General features: G+C 41.0%; 1 protein-coding gene across 3 annotated transcripts in view; it reads left to right on the forward strand.

Moving 5' to 3' along the window:
- Window positions 1–10,726: 10,726 nt before the first annotated feature.
- Window positions 10,727–19,227, forward strand: part of LOC308499375 (uncharacterized protein) — a 28,968-nt gene continuing 20,467 nt past the window's right edge. The window contains exons 1-5 of one of the 3 annotated variants that reach the window (XM_081052730.1): window positions 10,727–10,784; window positions 12,950–13,380; window positions 13,728–13,772; window positions 17,807–17,933; window positions 18,221–18,316. In XM_081052730.1, coding sequence (XP_080908856.1) covers window positions 13,758–13,772; window positions 17,807–17,933; window positions 18,221–18,316 — 238 coding nt within the window. In that variant the 5' untranslated portion in view covers window positions 10,727–10,784; window positions 12,950–13,380; window positions 13,728–13,757. Of the gene's footprint in view, window positions 10,785–11,034; window positions 13,381–13,656; window positions 13,773–17,806; window positions 17,934–18,220; window positions 18,317–19,227 lie in introns of those variants that run through there. The other 2 variants (XM_081052732.1, XM_081052731.1) reach the window with 2 other exon arrangements.

Genomic DNA, 19,227 nt, shown 5'->3' on the forward strand with positions numbered 1-19,227 from the left:
CCAGGCCACCACAAGGGCACGCATCCCTGGAGCATGGCCCTGTGTGTGAGTTGGCCTTGATACAAGCTGACCAGCACAATGGCTATTGAAAGGAAGAGGCATCCCCCAGTGCTAGGTGCGGCTCAAGGAAACTCCCTTCGATTCCTCTGAGTCCCACCGCTGGAGTCTTCAGGGTCAATAAGTCTAAGTCTCATAAACCCCGTCTTGCGCTCAGCCACCCAGTGTGCCCCACCCCCGCCACCCCTGGCTTCTCAGGCACAAATCCTGGAACAACTCTCAGTCAATCTGGACAATTTCCCATCTTATGTCCCAGCCAGAGGCAGCATGAAGGGCAGGTCCTTGCAGAGAGTCTGCAGAAAAGTGAGACAGATTCGGAGCCCCACCAGTAAGGGAAAAGATTAGCAAAGTAAGTGTGATTTTTCAGTTGCAAAGGCAAGGCAAGAAGATGAATGGTGCCTGTTCACAGATGGGAGGGCGGAGATAAAGTTGAGAGAGGATCTGCTCCTGGGAGGCTATACTAATCTTAACATTGGAAATTGCAGTGTGTGTGTGTGTGTGTGTGTGTGTGTGTGTGTGTGTGTGTGTGTTATTGTATGGTGTGGAACTGTGTACCTCAGTTCACAGATATTGTCTTCCACTCGGCAGGGATGCCTAGTGCCCATCTACCCTGAACTGACCTATTCATCCAGTCCTGGGAGACTTCAAGTAGCAGGAGCTTTCTGGCTTTTAAGTGCCTGACCCATGCCCGCAATGCAGCTAAGGAATTCCTGGAGTGGTTGTAAAAATGAATGGAGGCAGAGGGAACAGCCTCAGAAAGAAAGTGGAGAGGGGAAAATCGGCTTGCAGCTTTGTTATTATGGCAAAAGGTTCAGTCTTGATATCAGGGACGAATAATCCCTGCCTGGTTGCTACGGATGAGGCCAGTAAAAAAAGAAGGGGTTTTGTATCATCACAGGAAGGAATTCCAGGAAGTACCAAATGGGTCATGAAAAGAAAGCCAAGCAAGCAGTGGATTTATTAAAGTAACTAAGGAGTACTCTCCCAAAATAGTGGACAGGGCAGTAGGAGGGCAACTGCCACCAGCCTGTCTTCTTTTTTTTAGATTTTTTACTGGGGGAGGGGAACAGGACTTTATGCGGGAACAGTGTGTACTTCCAGGACTTTTTTTTCCAGGTCAAGTTGTTGTCCTTTCAATCTTAGTTGTGGAGTTGTGGAGGGTGCCGTTCAGCTTCAAGTTGTTGTCCTTTCAGTCTTAATTGTGGAGGATGCAGCTCAGCTCCATGTCCAGTTGCCATTTCTAGTTGCAGGGGGCACAGCCCACTATCCCTTGCGGGAGTCGAACTGGCAACCTTGTGGTTGAGAGGATGCGCTCCAACCAACTGAGCCATCCGGGAGCTCAGCAGCAGCTCAGCTCAAGGTGCCGTGTTCAATCTTAGTTGCAGGGGGCAGAGCCCACCATCCCTTGTGGGACTCGAGGAGTTGAACCGGCAACCTTGTGGTTGAGAGCCCACTGGCCCATGTGGGAATCGAACCGGCAGCGTTTGGAGTTAGGAGCATGGAGCTCTAATCGCCTGAGCCACTGGGTTGGTCCCACCACCCTGTCTTTTGACTGGAATATTTAATTCATTTGTATTCAAAGTAATTGAATACACACACACAAACACACACACACGCATATATATGCGTATATATAAATTTTATTCATATTTCTAATCCTTTTTTTTCCATCTTAAATAAGTCCCTCTAACATTCTTTGTAATACTGACTTGGTTTTGATGAACTCCTTTACCTTTTTCTTCTCTTGGAAGCTCTAGCTCTCCTTCAATTCTAAATGATAGTTCTGCTGGGTAGAGTGACCTTGGTTGTAGGTCCTTAATTTTCATCACTTTGAATATGTTGTACCAACCCCATCTGGTCTGCAATGTTTCTGCTGAGATCAGCTGACAGGCTTGTGGGACCTCACTTGTAAGTGACCAGTTGTCTTTCTCCTGCTGCTGTTAAGATTCTTTCCTTGTCTTGAACATTTGGCATTTGAATTGTGGTATGTATTGGTGTGAATTTTTTGGGTTCATTTTGTTTGGGATTCTCTGCACTTTCTGGGCCTTTATGTCTATTTTGTCCACAAGTATAGGTGCTTTTTCCATCATTATTGTTTCAAATAAATTTTCAGTGCCTTGCTCTCTCTCTTCTCCTGCCTATACTTCTAAGATGTGAATGTTGTTACGCTAGATGTAGTCCCAGAAGCCCCTTATATTGTCCTCTTTTTTTTTTATTCTGTTCTGGTTGGGTGTTTTTTGCTACCTTATCTTCTAAATCACTGATTTGATCCTCTGCTTCCTGAAATCTATTGTCGATTCCCTCTATTGTAGTCTACATTTCTGACTGGTTCTTTTTAATGATTTTTTTATCATCATTTTTATGTTTCCTATCTCTTTGTTGAAGTTCTCCCTGAAATCATTGAGCATCCTTATAATCAGTGTTTGGAAGTCTGTGTCAGGATGATTGCTTGTCTCCATTTTGTTTAGTTCTTTCTCTGGAGATTTGTTTTCTCTGCTTTTATTTGGGACATTTTCTTGTCTCCCCATTTTGGCAGCCTCCCTGTGTTTGTGTCTGTGTATTAAGTAGGGCTGGTATATCTTTCAGTCTTAGTAGATTAGCCTCATGTAGTAGGTGTGCTGTGGCTCCAGTGGTGCAGTCTCCTGGGTCACCTGAGCTGAGTGCTCCAGGTGTCCCTGGTGTGGGTTGTGTGTGCCCTCCTGTTGTAGTTGAGACTTGGTTGCTCTTTCAAATCAATGGGAGGGATTCACTTCAGGTTGATTGGTTGTGAAAACTGGTAGTGAGTATAGTGGAGAAGCTCCTGTTCGAGGATGATCCCACGAAGTAGGATTCCTATTAGTAAGGCTCTAGTGCCTGCCCAATAGTCCCTTAGGGTGTGTTATCCTTGGGAGAGATCTGGTGATGCTCTGGTTTGGTCCCTAGCCAGCCACTGGTAATGCCAGGCCTGGGGCCTCCAGGGAGGTGTTATGCTACAGGCCAAGTTTAGTCATAGCTGGTGCCCTGGTCAGGGCCTGCTGACATGAGGCACAAAGCAATCCATAAATGGAGCCACCTGCATTGGCCTTAGAGTTTCCTGGAGAGAACAATCACAAACCAAGGACAGCTGCAACTAGTGCTGGACTTAGGGCTACTCAGCAAGAGGTACGGGACCTGCTGAAGCCTGATGCTGCTTGTTTGGGATATGTGACACTTTGACAGATTTTAGAAAACTCTGCAGCATGAACCAAAACTGGCCTTTTGTATGGAAAAGCCACTGGAAGTGGTTTGGGTATGCATGCAAGGTAGGGTGGGGTGGGGTCTAAGGGAATCTCCAGGGTGGGATGGAGGAACAGTGTTAGCCAGGTTGATGGAGTCTCAGATATGACAGCCACCTGGTCTGCAAGCTGGGAGAGGGGAAGGATCAATACAGAAACCATGGATTATACCACCCCTTCTGCCTGGGAGAAAGATGCCCCTCCAGACCTCACCTTACACCAGACAAATTACTTCCTTCATATATGTCTCCGGCACTTTTCAAACTGCTGCCCAATTGCTGGGGATCAAAGGGAGTGAGTCAGTGAGCAAGTCTGTGCATGGGGTCTTCAAGAAACTTCTCTGGGACTCGACCTACCCTCGTATCACCCAGCCACTATCTTTGCTGGTTTTCACAGCCAGAAGAAATGTGTACTTCTCTCCCTGGCATTGCAACCCTGGGCTGTTGAGGAGCGGGGACCCCTCCTCATCCAGGGGAAAAATCCACAGCTAAAATATCCCTCCCAGTTTTTAATGATCACAGGTGGGTGTGGGCCTGGCCTGTTTTGCATTCTCCTCCCCCTACTAGTCTCAAGGAGGCTTCTTCTGTATGTCCTTAAAGATAAAACTTAAGTTCAGCGAGACATCGGATAATTCTCAATGATGGTTGCTCTGTATTATAGTTCTAATATTGATGTATTTGGGAGGGGAAACAAACACATTGTTAACCTGCTCTGCCACATTGACCAGACATCCCCTCGAACCTAGTTTTCTCAGAGCTGGTTTCTTGTGAAAGCAGTGAGATGAGGAGAGAAAGCAATCAAACAGAAAGAAAAAATAATAATATTAGAAAAATGTAAGTGGTCATTCTTTAATAGCTATGTAAAATTATGCTTGTATAAAAAATAAAATCAAACATACTGAAAATATGTTCACTTCCACACTTCCTGCTTTCATAAGTAGATAATGCCACCCAATACATTAAAATATCATTTAAACTTCAGAATACAAGGTCTTACAATTAAATTTGCGAAATTGTTGCAATGATGTTGCTAATCTTTTTTTGATATCAGAGGGATTATTTATTATGAATTTGTACCAACTGGACAAACAGTTAGCCAAGTTTACTATTTGGAAGTGCTGAAAAGGCTGCGTGAGAAAGTTAGACGACCTGAACTTTTCACCCACAATTCATGGTTCTTGCTTCATGATAATGCATCAGCTTACTTGGCACTGTCTTTGAGGGTGTTTTTAGCCAGTAAACAAATAACTGTATTAGAATACCCTCTCTACTCACCTGATCTGGCCACCCAATAACTTCTTACTTTACCCAAAGATAAAGGAAATATTGAAACGAAGACATTTTGATGACATTCAGGACATCAAGGGTAATATGACGACAGCTGTGATGGACATTCTAGAAAAGGAGTTCCAAAATTGCTTTGAAGGTGGACTAGGTGCTGGTGTCAGTGCATAGCTTCCCAAGGGGAGTACTTTGAAGGTGACAGTCATGATATTCATCAATGAGGTATGTAGCACTTTTGCTAGTATTAGTTCACGAACTTAATTGTCTGAGCTTGGATGCTTTTCCTTTGTTGGAGAGCATATGAACCTTATATTGATATGGTCATCTTTGCCCCTAGGTATTTAGAAATCACAGAAATATCATTTCCATCTGAGATTATCCCTATGATGAGAAAATGTATGGAAAGTAATCTGAGGCCTATATGATCTGTCTATACCCATAATGCAGGCATTGTACATGAAGAAAAGAAACACCATTCAAACAAGGTTGGTCTCAAACTAATGTTGTTAGTGCCCACTGAATCTGTGACTAGGGCTCTGTGCACCTGGCCCAGCATCCTTCAGGTGCCACTGACACATTTTAACTATTTGGCAAATATGCCACATCTTTGCTCCCCAAGATTCCTTCTGATTATGGCTTAGCTTCCCTGTCACTATCTTAATAAAGAAAGAATAAGAGGATGAGAGTGTCATTTCTCCAGCACTCTGGATCATATATTTTTCATCGCAATAAATAAAATTTCTTTCTTTCTTACACTCTAAGATGGGTGTCAGACTACGGGGTTTAAATCCTAGCTATGGCATGTACTAGATGTGTGATTTTGGTGCAATTTTTAAAATGTCTCTGTGTTTCTTTTTCCTTATTTATAACATGGGATGGTATGAGTTTCTAACTTAAAGCAGTGTTGCGAGAGTTAACTTAAATAAATGCTTAGAATAGTATGCGACACACAGAATGGGCCTATAAAGGTTTGTTATTATTATTTTATACATCACTTGACATGGCATTATGGTAAATGTGCCAGTTTCATGAGCTTTGTCCGTGAGAAAAAAATGACACATTGGACTTCATGAGAATTATAATATTTTGCTCTGCAAATAGGTTGTTGATGAGGATGGAAATGCAAGGTCTCAACTAGGAAATGTATTTGCAAACCATGTATTTGACAAAGACTTATATCTAGAATTTATAAGGAAACTCTCAAAAGTCAACAATAGGAAACCAAACAACCCAAATTAGAAAATGGACAATAAACATGAACATACATTTCTCCAGAGAAAACACGTGGAAGGCAAATAAATGAACACATAAAAAGAGGTTCCATATCAGTTGCCTTAGCAAAATGCAAACTAGACCACAGTGAGCTATCACTACACACCGACAGGAACAACGAATATAAATAGTGCTGAGAGCACACATAATGGTGGTGATGCACAGAATCTGCGCTTCTCATACATTCCTGATGGGAGTGTAAAGTGGTACAGCATCTCTGAAGCATTGTTTGACATACATTTATCATATGACACAGTAATTGCACTGAGGGCTTTTATCGTAGAGAAATTAAAATTTCATTTATATAAAAACATGTATATGACAACATTTTTTCATGTTCCCCAAACTGGAAAGACCCAAAATATCCTTCAAAAAATAAATGGTCAAGCAAACTTGGGTATATGCGTACCATGAGATACTACTCAGCCATAAACAAGCAAACTCTTGCTACGTGCAACAACTTAGATGGATCTTGAAAGTGTAATGCTGAGTAAAGAGCCAGTTTCTAAAGACCACACATTGCATGGGTCCATTTATATAAAATTCCTTATAGGACAAAATTACAGTGATGGAAAACAAATCAGGATTCTAGGAGTTACATATTGTAAGGAGAAGAGAGGGCCAGAATGAGGGAGATCTTTGTGGTGATGGAATGGTTCTGTACTGAAACTGTGGTAGTGGTTACACAAACCAGTGATCAAATAGCAGAAAGGATTACACACATGTACTGAACCCAATTTTCTAGCACTGATATTGTACTAAAGTTATGTAAAACATCCCCATTGTGGAAAACCTGAAAAGAATTTAGAGAAGCAATTTTCTAGATTTAACATAAACCCAAGTATTTCATAAATATTTCGTTGTCTATGGTAGAGAGACAGAAAAAGAGAGGCGAATTAGAGATAAAGATGGATAGAGATAGTGGTAGAAAGAGAGAGAGGAGAAAGATATGCTGTGTATTTTTTATTTTTGTTCACTATCAAAAGTTTGAAAAGAAGCATGCCGTAATAAAGACATGGGATAGGCCGTACCTGGCTGTGATGCCCAAGGAGTCTATCTGGAGGTCGTTGATACAGCCCAAGCCCTCTGCTGTACTAAGATGAGAGCCACTGCCTTGTTGCCAGTGGAGATGAGAGTACATTGAAGTCCCCCCAGGGGAATTTTACATTAAGAGCCAGAGCTGCTGTCATGACAGCCTGAATGAGTAGACAGAGACATTACAAAATGTTTCCACAGTATGACAGAAAGCTGCATTCCTGTGTTTATGGGAATCTGAGGATTGGTCTTTCAAAACAAAACAGTGAGGAGACACCACCATTCACTGTGAATGATAAGAACAAAAGTTAGTATTTGTAGAATATAAAATAACATCTGGAGTGAGGAATATAGAAAGTTGTAAAGTGACAGAAGTTAGGAAGTATATGGATTTAAAATGGGAAAAGAAATTACAAATCAGTTGTATTAAAACTCATTAAGTGTATGCTTTGAAAATGTACCAGGTATTCTCATTGCTCTGAAAGGTATGTTAAATCTTCTTGAGTGTCTATATGTGTGTTTGGGCATATTTCCACATAGAGTGTTATAAAGATTGGACTGAGCCTTCTAGGGGAAATTCACACTAACTGGTCTGATTTTTTTTTTTTTGGTATAAAGAAATTTAATCAAATATCATAGTAACAATTATCCTGTGACATTAATATCTTAACAAGTCCTGAAAAAAGAACTCACCAAAATATAATACCATGGCACATGATGAAAAAAACAAAAAAAATAATTGCTATTAACGACTCCTCTGTGAATAAAAAGAAATCAACATTTGATTATTTTCAATATTGAAATTTAGTAGATTGTAAATGTTCTCACCACACAAACAAGAAATGGTAACTATGTGAGGTCATGGATGTGTTCACTAACCTTATAGTGGTAATAATTTCACAATATATATGTGTATCAAATGATCACAGTGTACAATTTAAACTTACATAGTTTTATATGCCATGATACCTCAATAAAATTGAAAAAAGAATTTACAGTTAAAAAAGAAAGTTAAATATTAAAGGTTCCATTGAAGCCATAAAATTAACATAAATACAAACTACTTTTTTTTTTTTATTACCCTGAGTTTCTTAGGATGGTCAGTGATGGCATCAGAATTTTAAGCGACTGTATTACTTTCACCCAAATAAGAAAATATCAGTTCTAAATTATATCAGTCAAATGTAGATATATAAAAATATTTTAATATGACATTGTCAGTAAAGAGTGTGTGGCTATTTTAGCTATTTTTTTTTTTACAATCCCAATAGGAATAGAAATATATGGGAAGGAAAAATCATGAAATAGTCTTGAAATAATTGCAAAATTGACATAGCATTTATATGTTGCTGAGAAATGGGAATATTTGAGGTAGCTTAAGGCATTCTCTTGAGTTAAAAATATCAATAGAAAAACAAAAACAGAGACAGAGACCTTACATTTTCACAATTATTAACACAAAAAAGATCATAATCATCTTAGAAATAAAGTATGAAAGTTTAAAACCTCTAGAAGATGACTTAGAAGAAACCTAGATGATCTTGAGTTTGGCAATGAGTTTTTAGATAACATCAAAAGTATAATCTATGAATGAACAAACTGATCAGTTTGACTTCAGTAAAATTAAAAACTACTGCTCTGTGGATGAATATCAAAAGAATGAAAAGAGAAGTCACATACTGAGAGAAAATATTGGTCCAAGACATATTTGATAAAGGAATTTTATTCAAAATATACAAATGACTCAAAAACTCAAAAATAAGAAAATGAACAACCTAATAAACAATGGGTGAAAGAGTTGAACAGACACCTCACAAAAGAAGGTATACTTATAGCAAATAGGCATATGAAAAGAAACCCAGCATCAATGTCATTACAAAGTTGCAAATTATGAGATACCGGTACACACCTATTAGAATGGCAGAAACCCAAAACATTGACAGCACTTAATACTGGAGAGGATATGGAGCAGAAGAACCCTCTTTCATTGCTGGTGAGAATGCAAAACGATACATTCACTTTTGGAACACAGTGTGGAAGTTTCTGATGAAGTTGAAACTAGTCTCTACTATGCAATCTAGCCATTGCACTCCTTGGTATTTTCCCAATTGACTTGAAAACTTATGTTCACACAAAAGCCTGCACAAAACATTTATAGTTTTATTCACGGTTACAACACTTGGAAAGCAACCAAGTGTCCTTCAACAGATGAATGAATAAACAAACTGTATGCATCCATACAATGGAGTATTATCCATCGATTAAAAAAAGAGCTGTCAAGCCACTAAAAGACATGAAGATATATCTTAAATGTATATTTTAAGTGAAACAAGCCAGTCTGAAAAGGGTACTTACTATATCATTCTAACTATATGTCATTCTGGAAATGGTAACATTATTGAGACAGTAAAAAGACGAATGGCTCCCAGGAATTCAGCATAGGAAAGCAAGTGGGCAGTGGTTGAAAAGACCGAGTATAGGAGATTGTTAGGGCATGAAACTACTCTGATAATGGAATGCTGGACATTACGCTAGATGACATTATGCATTTGGTAAAACCCATACAACTGTATAACACAAAGAGTGACTGCTAATGTAAACTAGTTTGGACTTTAGTTACTAATAATGTGTCATTCCTTAATTGTACAAAATATATCACACTAAAGTAAGAAAATAATAATAGAAGCTGTGTGTGTTGTGATGAGAGGGGTTATATGGGAACTCTTTGAACTCTTTGTTCTTTCTTGTCAGTTATTCTGTAAACTTGAAATTACTCTAAAAAAGTCTACTAGAAAGCAAAATTATGTTATTGTTTCCATATATCTCTGATTTGACGTGTGTGTACACATTAAGTTTCAAGGAAGGTTTAGTATGGACATACCAAACTGATACAATATTAACTTTCTTATTTAGGGTTGTACATGTTTTCATGTATTACTTGTGTCATTTGAACAGCTAGTTTGTTGCCTCCTCACCACCACCCTGCTGGTCACAGATGTTAGTTACTCTTTTATGTTAATGCTGGCTCCATTTTGTAGTATCTGTTCTATTTCACAGCTGTGAAAGAGATAGTTGTGTGTGTGTGCCTTTAGTTCTCTTGGCTGCTTGATTTTAAAGGGACACATCTGAAGGGGTATCATACTCCCTAACCTCCCTCCATCCATCCATATCCCAAGTGTTTCCCTGTGTTTTAAAAGGAAATTCGAGCACTCCGAATAGCAGAAATAGGAAAATAAGCATCATATACACATTTGACATAGATTCATGATTCTTAACCTGTTGCCATATTTGGTTTCCCTAATTGGTTTGCTTAATTCTTAAAAAGCAAATTATAAACACATGATTTCATAATTGTAAACATATCAGTATGTATCGTTAAAAAGTAACAATTTCCTACATCTTCCAAATATTATCGCACTTTCCAAGGGAATGGTTAATTTCCCTTAATATTTCTAATACCTAGTTCATATTCATGATTCCCCAATTATTGTCTCTTGCAGGTGTTGTTTTTCCAACCAGGATCCAAATTAGAACCACGCTTTGCAATATGTTGTTAGATCCTCGAGTTAAAGTCGAAACCCAAACCTCCGGGTACCCAGTTAAAGTCCCCTGGTATCAAGTCCAATTGTCACGTCTGCCAACTGACTAATGAAACCGACACGCTTCAAGTAATAATTCCTGCGGCCTCAAGGTTCCATGGGAAACGTAGTCTTCAAAGTGTGGGCGTGCCGCGGAGCCCTCTGGGCATGGGCCTCACTCCGCGCATGCGCGCGCTCGTCCCGCCTGCTCCCCGCGGCCCCCCCGGGCTAAGAGGGACGGGATCTCTTAGTCGCGGGGTATTTATTTTGCGGGAGCAGAGGATGCACTGGGTCTTTGAGTTCAGGTAGGCCTGTGCGGGGGCCACGAGAGGTCCAGTTCGGGGAGCTCCCGGCAGGCCCTCCTCTCCCGCTGCCCCGTGTACGTACGGGGTCTGCCCGGGGGACTCGGCGGGCCCGGCGGTGCAGGTGGGGCCCAGCCCTGGTCAGGAGAAGGTGCTCGATGCGGTCGTGTGTGTGTGGGGGGGGGGGGGAGGGGGGGGTTACTGCGGACGGCCCGAGGGACATGCTCCGTCATGACGTTCACCGTAAATTGGAGGCAGTAATAGTGGTTTGCGTGCTTACTCTACTCTGAGAATTAGATGAGGTGTCATGTGCAAAACATTTTGCCAAATGCTTATAATCACTGTGCCAGCTGCTACCAAAAGACACCGTTCCCTTCATTTATTCCATTTGACCCTCACAATAAGCCTACTTGTCGGTATTGTCGATGAAAAAACATGTAGCATAAGAGAAAACTTGTAAGAGTTTATTTGAGCTAAACTGACGACATTGACCGAAAACAAAACTTCAACAGATTGAGTAATGCTCCGGAAAATGGCGGTTTTTGCAATTTATTTTACACAGTAGAATGGAAGCAGGAGGGTTACCTGAAATGGATTGGTCCTGGATTACAGGGGTGGGAGAAAGCAAAGCAGGGAAATCTCTGGGATTGGATAAAAAGTAAATTGGAGAGACAGATACTTCTTTTACATTGGTGGGGACTGGATAGTTAGAGCAGTTTCCAGCACATAGAGGTGGTAATCAAGGGACAAGAGCCACAATGAGGGATTCTGTACTTTCCTGCTCTGGTGAGGCTGGTTGTGCCCTGGGGGATCCAGTAAAAGGGATTACTGTGACATTCCTAGGGCCTGTTATCTTAGAAGCAGAAAAGACAGTAGGTAGGATCATTTAAGGAAAAAGATTGACCTTTCTCAAGGAATCTACAAGCCAAGGACAGGACTATGGACCAAGACCGCTTTCAGTTAGGAATTTTTATGTTCACACCGTCCTGTGTGGTTAATTTCAGTCTCAGAGTTTGTAGGGCCTGCCATGCGGACCTCTCCTGAGCTGCTCAGGTTTAGTATGTGGCCCCTTTTCTATCCACAGTATAAACATGCCATTTCATGTGAGGGAGTGAAATACCTCAAGTGCACAAGCTAGTAGGTGAGACAGGTAGGACACAAATATAGATTTTCCTCCTGGTGTTTTGCTCTTCCTAATGTCCTCCCCGCCCCAAACCCAGAGCGCCAACCTTTGGAGCACTTAGCACAGTAGCCGGTCCTCAAATTCCCAGAGACATGATTGTGAAGTAAATGCGGACAGAATCTTACCACGTGGTAAACATATCCTGGATGTGTGGGTTTTCTCCAGAGCCCCTGGGTGGGACTGTGAGGCTCTTGCACCTTCCTGCACTGTCCAGGCTGTCCCCATGCTCAGAGGCCCAGTCTGACAAACTAATGCAGTGCTGGCCGGTAGCGAGGTAATGCAAATATAACATAAACCATAATTGAAAAATGTTCAAGCAGCAGTAAAAAGAAAAGGAGGTGAAGTTAATTTTACTGGTGCATTTAATTCAGTGCATTCAAAGTCCTATTTTGACTCGTGGCACTAGCCACGCTTCCGGCGGAGCAGCTGCATGCAGGTAATGGGTACAGTGCTGCATAGTCCAGTTTTCGTGCATTCCAAAAGGGTCAGGTTTAGGTGTTAGATGAAGGTTTCAAATGAAGTGAATTTGTTTCTCAGGCTCAGATCCCTGCTCCTCTGGAGCAAAGTAACTCTTTCAAGTCAGCAAAGAGGGAGGAGCCCCAGGAACAACTGCCCCTTAGGGGAACAGCTCTACTGACAGATGCCTCACCAGAACTTTAGAGTAGAGGCAGAAGTGTCTAGAAGGAGCAGGTCCTGATTTTCTCCACCAGAAGCAGTTCTTGATCCCCGGGGGAAGCCTGAGTCAGACTCGGGGATGTTACCACACCCAGAAGTTATCACAGACTGTGATGGTAGATACTGTGGACCAACTTGCAGAAGGTGGTACGTGGGGTTGAGAGGGATGGGTGCCTGCCAGGCTGCACAGGAAAGGGCACCTGACTGGATGGCTGATGAGGACTGATGTCCAGGGAAGGTGTAAGCAGACAGAACTGACGAAATCCTAAACAGCACCTTGTTTTCTTTGTTCTGCCCTCACTCTTTCCAGATTCTGAGCTGCTCTCACACCATGTCCATCACCTCATGTGGTATCTAGAGTTAAGCTCATGCTCCCACTTTCCTGAACATGGACTTAACACAATGAGAGTAGAACAAAGGTTTTCTGTTTTGGACACTTAGGGAAGCCCCAAAATATTGGGCCTGAAATGAATGATTTATGTTGTGTCACCTTTGGCAGAAGCAAGCATGCAGCTCAGGGCTGTTTACTCTCACAGGTAAGTTTTATAAACATATTATCAAAAGTTGTATTTTAGAAACTGCAACCAATTTAGAGCAAAAAGTTAAACAATATAGATCTTGCATAAAGTATCCCATCTTTATTTCGCTTTTCTAGGGAAACTCTTAACTCAAGGTGTAAAGACAATGAGAACTTGATGAACAATCCACAAGAGTCATGTTTTGACGCTAGCTTTAATGAAGGTAGGGAGACCTCTCTCGGACCTGAATTTGTTTCACCAATCCTCTGTATTACTTACATATTTAATTTTTTTTTAGTATTGATTAGAGGGGGCATCAATTTTGAATTCCTTGACAGAAAGCAGTTGACCTCTGCACTTATGTCAGAGATGCACGTGACCAGGTGGTGCTGCCTCTGTGTGCTTCTTCCTGTTCCTTCTCCAGAATGTCAGAGGGACGTGCTCCCACAGGGAGGCTTTTCCTCCAGTTGCTTTTGTGAGATTTATAGGCAGGTGAACATGGGAGTTGTAAGGAAGACCAAGTTTCTCATCATCCCATTCTCTTTCTTCCTCCCCATTGGAACCTTTTAGTGGTTTATCTTCTTCCAGAAGTAGCAGAAAATGAACATGGCTCAGGTGAGTTCAGTGTTTAATACCTTGTTTATTTTACAGTGGAAATTATAAAGGCTAAACTGTCTCTGTGTTAACATGGAAAAGTAGAAATAGAGATGGATCAAATGCATTGAGAGAATTTGTAGAAATAGAGATGAACAGCAGAGTAAAGGGGGCATGTGGATATATGCAGATGCTGTGATCCCACAAATTTACCAAATTTACCACATTTATTTCTGAGATATTTGATGACCATGTCAGTGTCAGAAAATACTTCTTTAAAAGCTGACATTTCTGAGAAGATAAAAGTAAACTCTTCTTGTAGAAGGTAAAGACAATGGAAGATAAAAATTATCTTTGTTGATTTCAAGTAGGTGATTTAGTTAACAATTTTCCAGTAATAACCCTAAGATAATATCGGAATTTACTTCTACTTATTCTGCGATAAAAATAGAAGACTTAATGCTAAATATGTACTCAGTAAATACTATTTTTCAGAAACTGAAACATGGGTTGAATTAAGACATTTTTTTGATGAATCTACTAGATATTTTTGAAATTACCCTTCGTAAATATTTCAAGTACCTATGATATTCAGGTTGCTCAGCAGTTTAAAATTCTGTTCTCTTTCAAATATTTCAATACTTTCCATTCATGCTTCAAACTTCTGCAGGAAGCCTTGTTTGCTCTCCCCATTTGCCTGTGATCTCTTAATCAGAGACTTCATTATCATCAAATCCTTTGGACCTTGTCTAATCCTTTCCTTACCTGACTTTTCTATATCTCTTGCTGCTACTTCTCTTTTCCTTCTGGAAAGTTTCTCTGTGACACCCTCCACTGGCACTGCCCTCGCCCTGTTGCCGTCTTCATGGAGTCATTTTCTCTCCCTTATCCTTTCACACGGCTCACTCCCAGTTCCATCCTTGGCCCTTCACTCTGCTCTATTGTCCTGTAAGGATTTCATCCTCTCATTTTTTTTTCTCCTTTCTTCTGCCTCCCCCAACCCACTCCGGTTCAAGCCACTGTCTCGCCGTCTAGTTGTGTAGGGCAGAGCTTCTTGGCCCATGCTGGTATTAGTCTTGCCCTCCCCTCCGGCTGAGGCAGTCAGTCTACAGTCGTCCATCACCAGGTGTAGGTCGATGTTGGTCAGCCGCTCACAGCAGCTCATGGCAGCTCACGGTAGCCCACAGCAGCACACAGCAGCTGACGATGGCTGCCGGCCACTCAGGGCTGTACAGAGTAGATCACACCAGCCACAGCTCACGCCAACCTCCAGCTGCTCACCACAACCCAGCTGTAGGGAGAGCCGTTGTTCACAATCTTAGCTGCAGAGGGCGCAGCTCACTGGCCCATGTGGGAATCGTACTGACGACCTCAGCGTTAGGAGCATGGCGCTCCAACCACCTGAGCCACCAGGCCGGCCCCTATGATTTTCTTTTTTTTAAATAGTTTTATTGAGATTCAATCCACGTACCTTTCCAGTCACCCACTTAAAGTGTAAAATTCAGTGATTTTTAAAGTGTACTCACAGATACATGCCAAGTTGCCACAGTCAATGTAGAGCATTTTCATCACCTTAAAAAGCAACTCTAAACTCAACTGTACTGTCCCATCATCCCATTTCCCCTTCAAGCCCCAAACAACAACTAATCTACTTTCTATCTGTATTTGTTGTGCTCTGTCGCAGTTGAAGTCTCTTCAGAAATTTCCTTCAATGTCTGGAATCAGTAAGTCTCCCAGTCTTTGCTTCAGCGGTCAGTCAGGCAGTTCACAAGTCTGCAGTAACCTTCACTTCCTTCTTATGCCAAAGCTCATGGTCACCTAGAGGTGACAGCTTAGGATCATCTCACGTGTTTCCTGAGCATGGTCTGAGCCCTGGGTACATGCACAGCTCTATTCTTCTATGTAGCTTTCTAGATTCTCACAAATTATTATTATTAACATCCCATTCCCCAGCATTTCCTTTTAAGCTTCTTGATCACGCCATTGTTTACCACTGGTGTTATCCAGCACCTCAGGTTGCCATTAAGATAAACAAATGTCTTGAAATATTTCGACAAATGTTTCTGAGGAGAAGGCTATTCACACATGCTACGATGTGACACTCAAGTTACAAACTCCATGTTAGCTCAGATAAAGATATCCTTGTAAGTAGGATTTTTCAGGGAACCACCAACATGCAAAATGATGTCAGTTTTCTGAGAATGAGGCTTTGATGGAACCTGAACCCAGATCTGCCCCTCCTGTAGTTGCCAGGCTGCTGGCTGCAGACCGTTAGTTCTCAAACTACCACCAAATTGAAGAGGGAGAGTGATGGGAACAGTGTAACTTAAAAGGATACAGTATCACTGTTTTTACTGTGATTCAGCCGTTTTCCATACATACTTTCACAGATTGCCTTTGTTAACTTCTGTAAGTTTTTTCATTGTTTTTGAAAAGGAGAGAATTTTCCGGTATCCCTTTTTCAACATTTTCACCTCCATAACTTATTAACTTCTTTTAATGCTGCAGATTTTTATGCAGCCATTTAGGAAAGAGATTGGCAAAAATAAAAGAAGACTAATGTTCCTTTTCTCACTAATTTTTACTTTTCGAAAATATAGTTAAATTTTCTTATTTTTTTACCTCAACATAATTTGAATGAGATGTGTTCCTGTTTTATTATTCATTTATTTTAATTCCCCACTACTAGCACTGAGCTGCACAGATAGAAGGTATTCCCTCAGTGACACTGAAGATGTAAATGAACATATAATTGGATACATAACACTAAAAAAAACTTGTTTCTCTCTTATCTCTTAATCTAGCTTTATTTTATTTCATTGTGATAAGAACACTTGACATGAGATCTGTTCTCTTACAAATTTTTACGTGTCTAATTCAGTATCGTTAACTAGTGGCAAAAGGTTGTACAACAGATCTCTAGAAATTAATACCTTTCTCAAGTGAAACTTTATACCCGTTTATTGGCAACTCTCCACTTTTCCCTTCTCCCAGCTGCTTTGAAGGGTGTTATTGTGGAAACTTGCCTTTTCTCAGTTTCCAAGACTCTGACCTCTCAATGGTTCTGTTATGACCTTTTAGAAAAGTTCTCTGGCTTTGTGACCTATACGCGTTCTTCCTGGCTCTATAATATCCAGGAACCCTACAATGCTGGTTTTGGTACTTTGCTTTCCACATTCCCAGTGTGCTCAAGGTGCTGTCTGATGGCCTCTGATACCTTCAGTTACCACCCAAATTGCTCCTAACTCCTTAATGCTTGTCTTCATCCTGGACCCCCCCTCTGTGTTCTACAACCGTGTGTGTGCTAGTTTAAGGGACAGTTCCAGCTTCATGTTCCACAGACATTAGGGAGCAACAAGACCAGATCTGTCTCACTGAAAATTCTACCACAGTTTTTTCGTTTGTGTCCCCGATATCAGTATTTGACCCCAGCATTGAAGAAGCTGCTCATTTGCTTAACTGGGCAGCTGTATGAGAAAGTAGTTACCACACTGGGTGCTGCCTCTGCTCTGTGATTCCTCCCTACCCTTATATCCACTGCTATTACTTCAGTGTACACAGTTCTCTTATACAGGTCTCTGTGATTCTAAGGCCTAGCTGAGTTGTGCTTTGCTCTTCATAAGCTCTAGGTTTATATATTGTATGTTCATTTAGACAGAAGTTCAGTCATGTATGTTACCTCCACAGCTTCCATGTATCTCTTCCTTGGCTCCCATCACTGTTGGTAGTGGTTTCCATGGAAGGATTGAAAGTGCTAAAATTCTCTAGGACAGTTCCTCGGGATGTAGAAGAAGAGGTGTAGGGATTCTGTATAATGAAAGTTTTTTGTCTTAAAGAACTGCAATTCATAAATATATATGAATTAAGTATGTTACATTAAAAAGCTTTTTAACTGATTGAGTAACTCAAAAGTTCAAGACAAATTAGGTCAAATATCAACATTATATGTCTTTGTTTTAGAGCCTTTAGCGTAAACAGCAGAATACTAGTTCTCATAGGTATGTGCTGTGTCAGTTAATTAATTCTGAAGTTTTGAACAAAATGTGTTGTCACAGGGATCCGTGTCATTTGAAGACGTGACTATTGAGTTCACCCAGGAGGAGTGGCCGTACCTAGGCCCCACGCAGAGGGACCTCTACAGAGATGTGATGCTGGAGAACTACAGCCACCTGGTCTCCGTGGGTGAGCTGACCTTACCGCCTAACTCCCTGTGGCATACAATTCCTTTTTTCAAATTATCAAATTACATGTACCTTCTATAGAGATTAATGTTATTCAGGCTTTTGACTACATGGCGAGGTAACTGAAACCTTTAGAGAAACAGAAACAACGTTTCTGTCAATACTTTCCCATTGAAAGCAGCAAATGGTGCTTTCATTTTGCTGTTGCTGTTGCATCTTTCTCCACAGTCAGGAACTAGAAAGCCCATGGATCGGGTCTACATATCCCCTCAATTGTTGCATTCACAGGGTACTGCATTACCAAACCGCAGGTGATCTTCAAGTTGGAGCAAGGGGAACAGCCCTGGTGCTTAGGGGAAGAATTCCTAAAGCAGAGGTACCCAGGTGAGTGAGCACAGACGGAAGGCAACTCCAGGTGTAGTTAGACCTTAGAGAGAAACACTTCTGATAGTTGTTTTTCTTTTTAAACAGCTTTATTGAGATATAATTCACGTATCACACAGTTCACCCATTTGAGGTGTACAGTTCACTGGCTTTTAATATATTCACATATATATATATGTAAACATCACTACAGTCAGTTTTCTTCACCGTTAGCTGTCACCTCCCTATGTCCTGTCCCCTCCAGCCCTAGCAACCATCGATCTTTCTGTGTCTATAGATTTGGCTATTCTGGACATTTCATGTAAATGGAATTACATATTATTTGCTTTTTGTGACTGGTTTCTTCCACTCTGCATTAGAAGGTTCATGTTATAGGATGTATTAGTACTTCATTCTTTTAAGTGCAAAATAATACTCTTTTAATTGCAAAATAATATTTCATTATGTGGATGTATCACATTTATTTGTTTATTCATCAGTCATTAGACATTTGGCATTTCACTTTTTGGCTATTATTGAGTAAAGCTGATAGGATCATTTACGTGTTTTTGTATGGATATATGCTTTTGTTTCCCTTGAGTTCCTAGCTAGGAGTGGAATTGGTGGATTCTGTGTCAACTGGAATGCCAGACTGTTTCCCGGAGCTGTACCATTTTACATTCCTATGACAGCGTATGAGGGTTCCTATTCCTCCACATCTTCGGCAGCATTTATTATCTTACATTTTGATTTTAGCCATAGTAGTGGATGTGAAGTGCTATATCACTGACGTGTTGATTTGCATTTCTGTGTTAGTCAGATGGGCTGGCATAACACAATACCGTAGCCTGGGTGGCTTAAATAACAGAACTTTATTTCTCACAGCTCTGGAGGCTGCAAGTCCAAGATCAGGGCATCAGCATGGTTGATCT

The sequence above is a fragment of the Rhinolophus hipposideros genome, assembly GCF_964194185.1.
Source record: "Rhinolophus hipposideros genome assembly, chromosome: 6".
In the NCBI taxonomy this organism is placed as follows: domain Eukaryota; kingdom Metazoa; phylum Chordata; class Mammalia; order Chiroptera; family Rhinolophidae; genus Rhinolophus; species Rhinolophus hipposideros.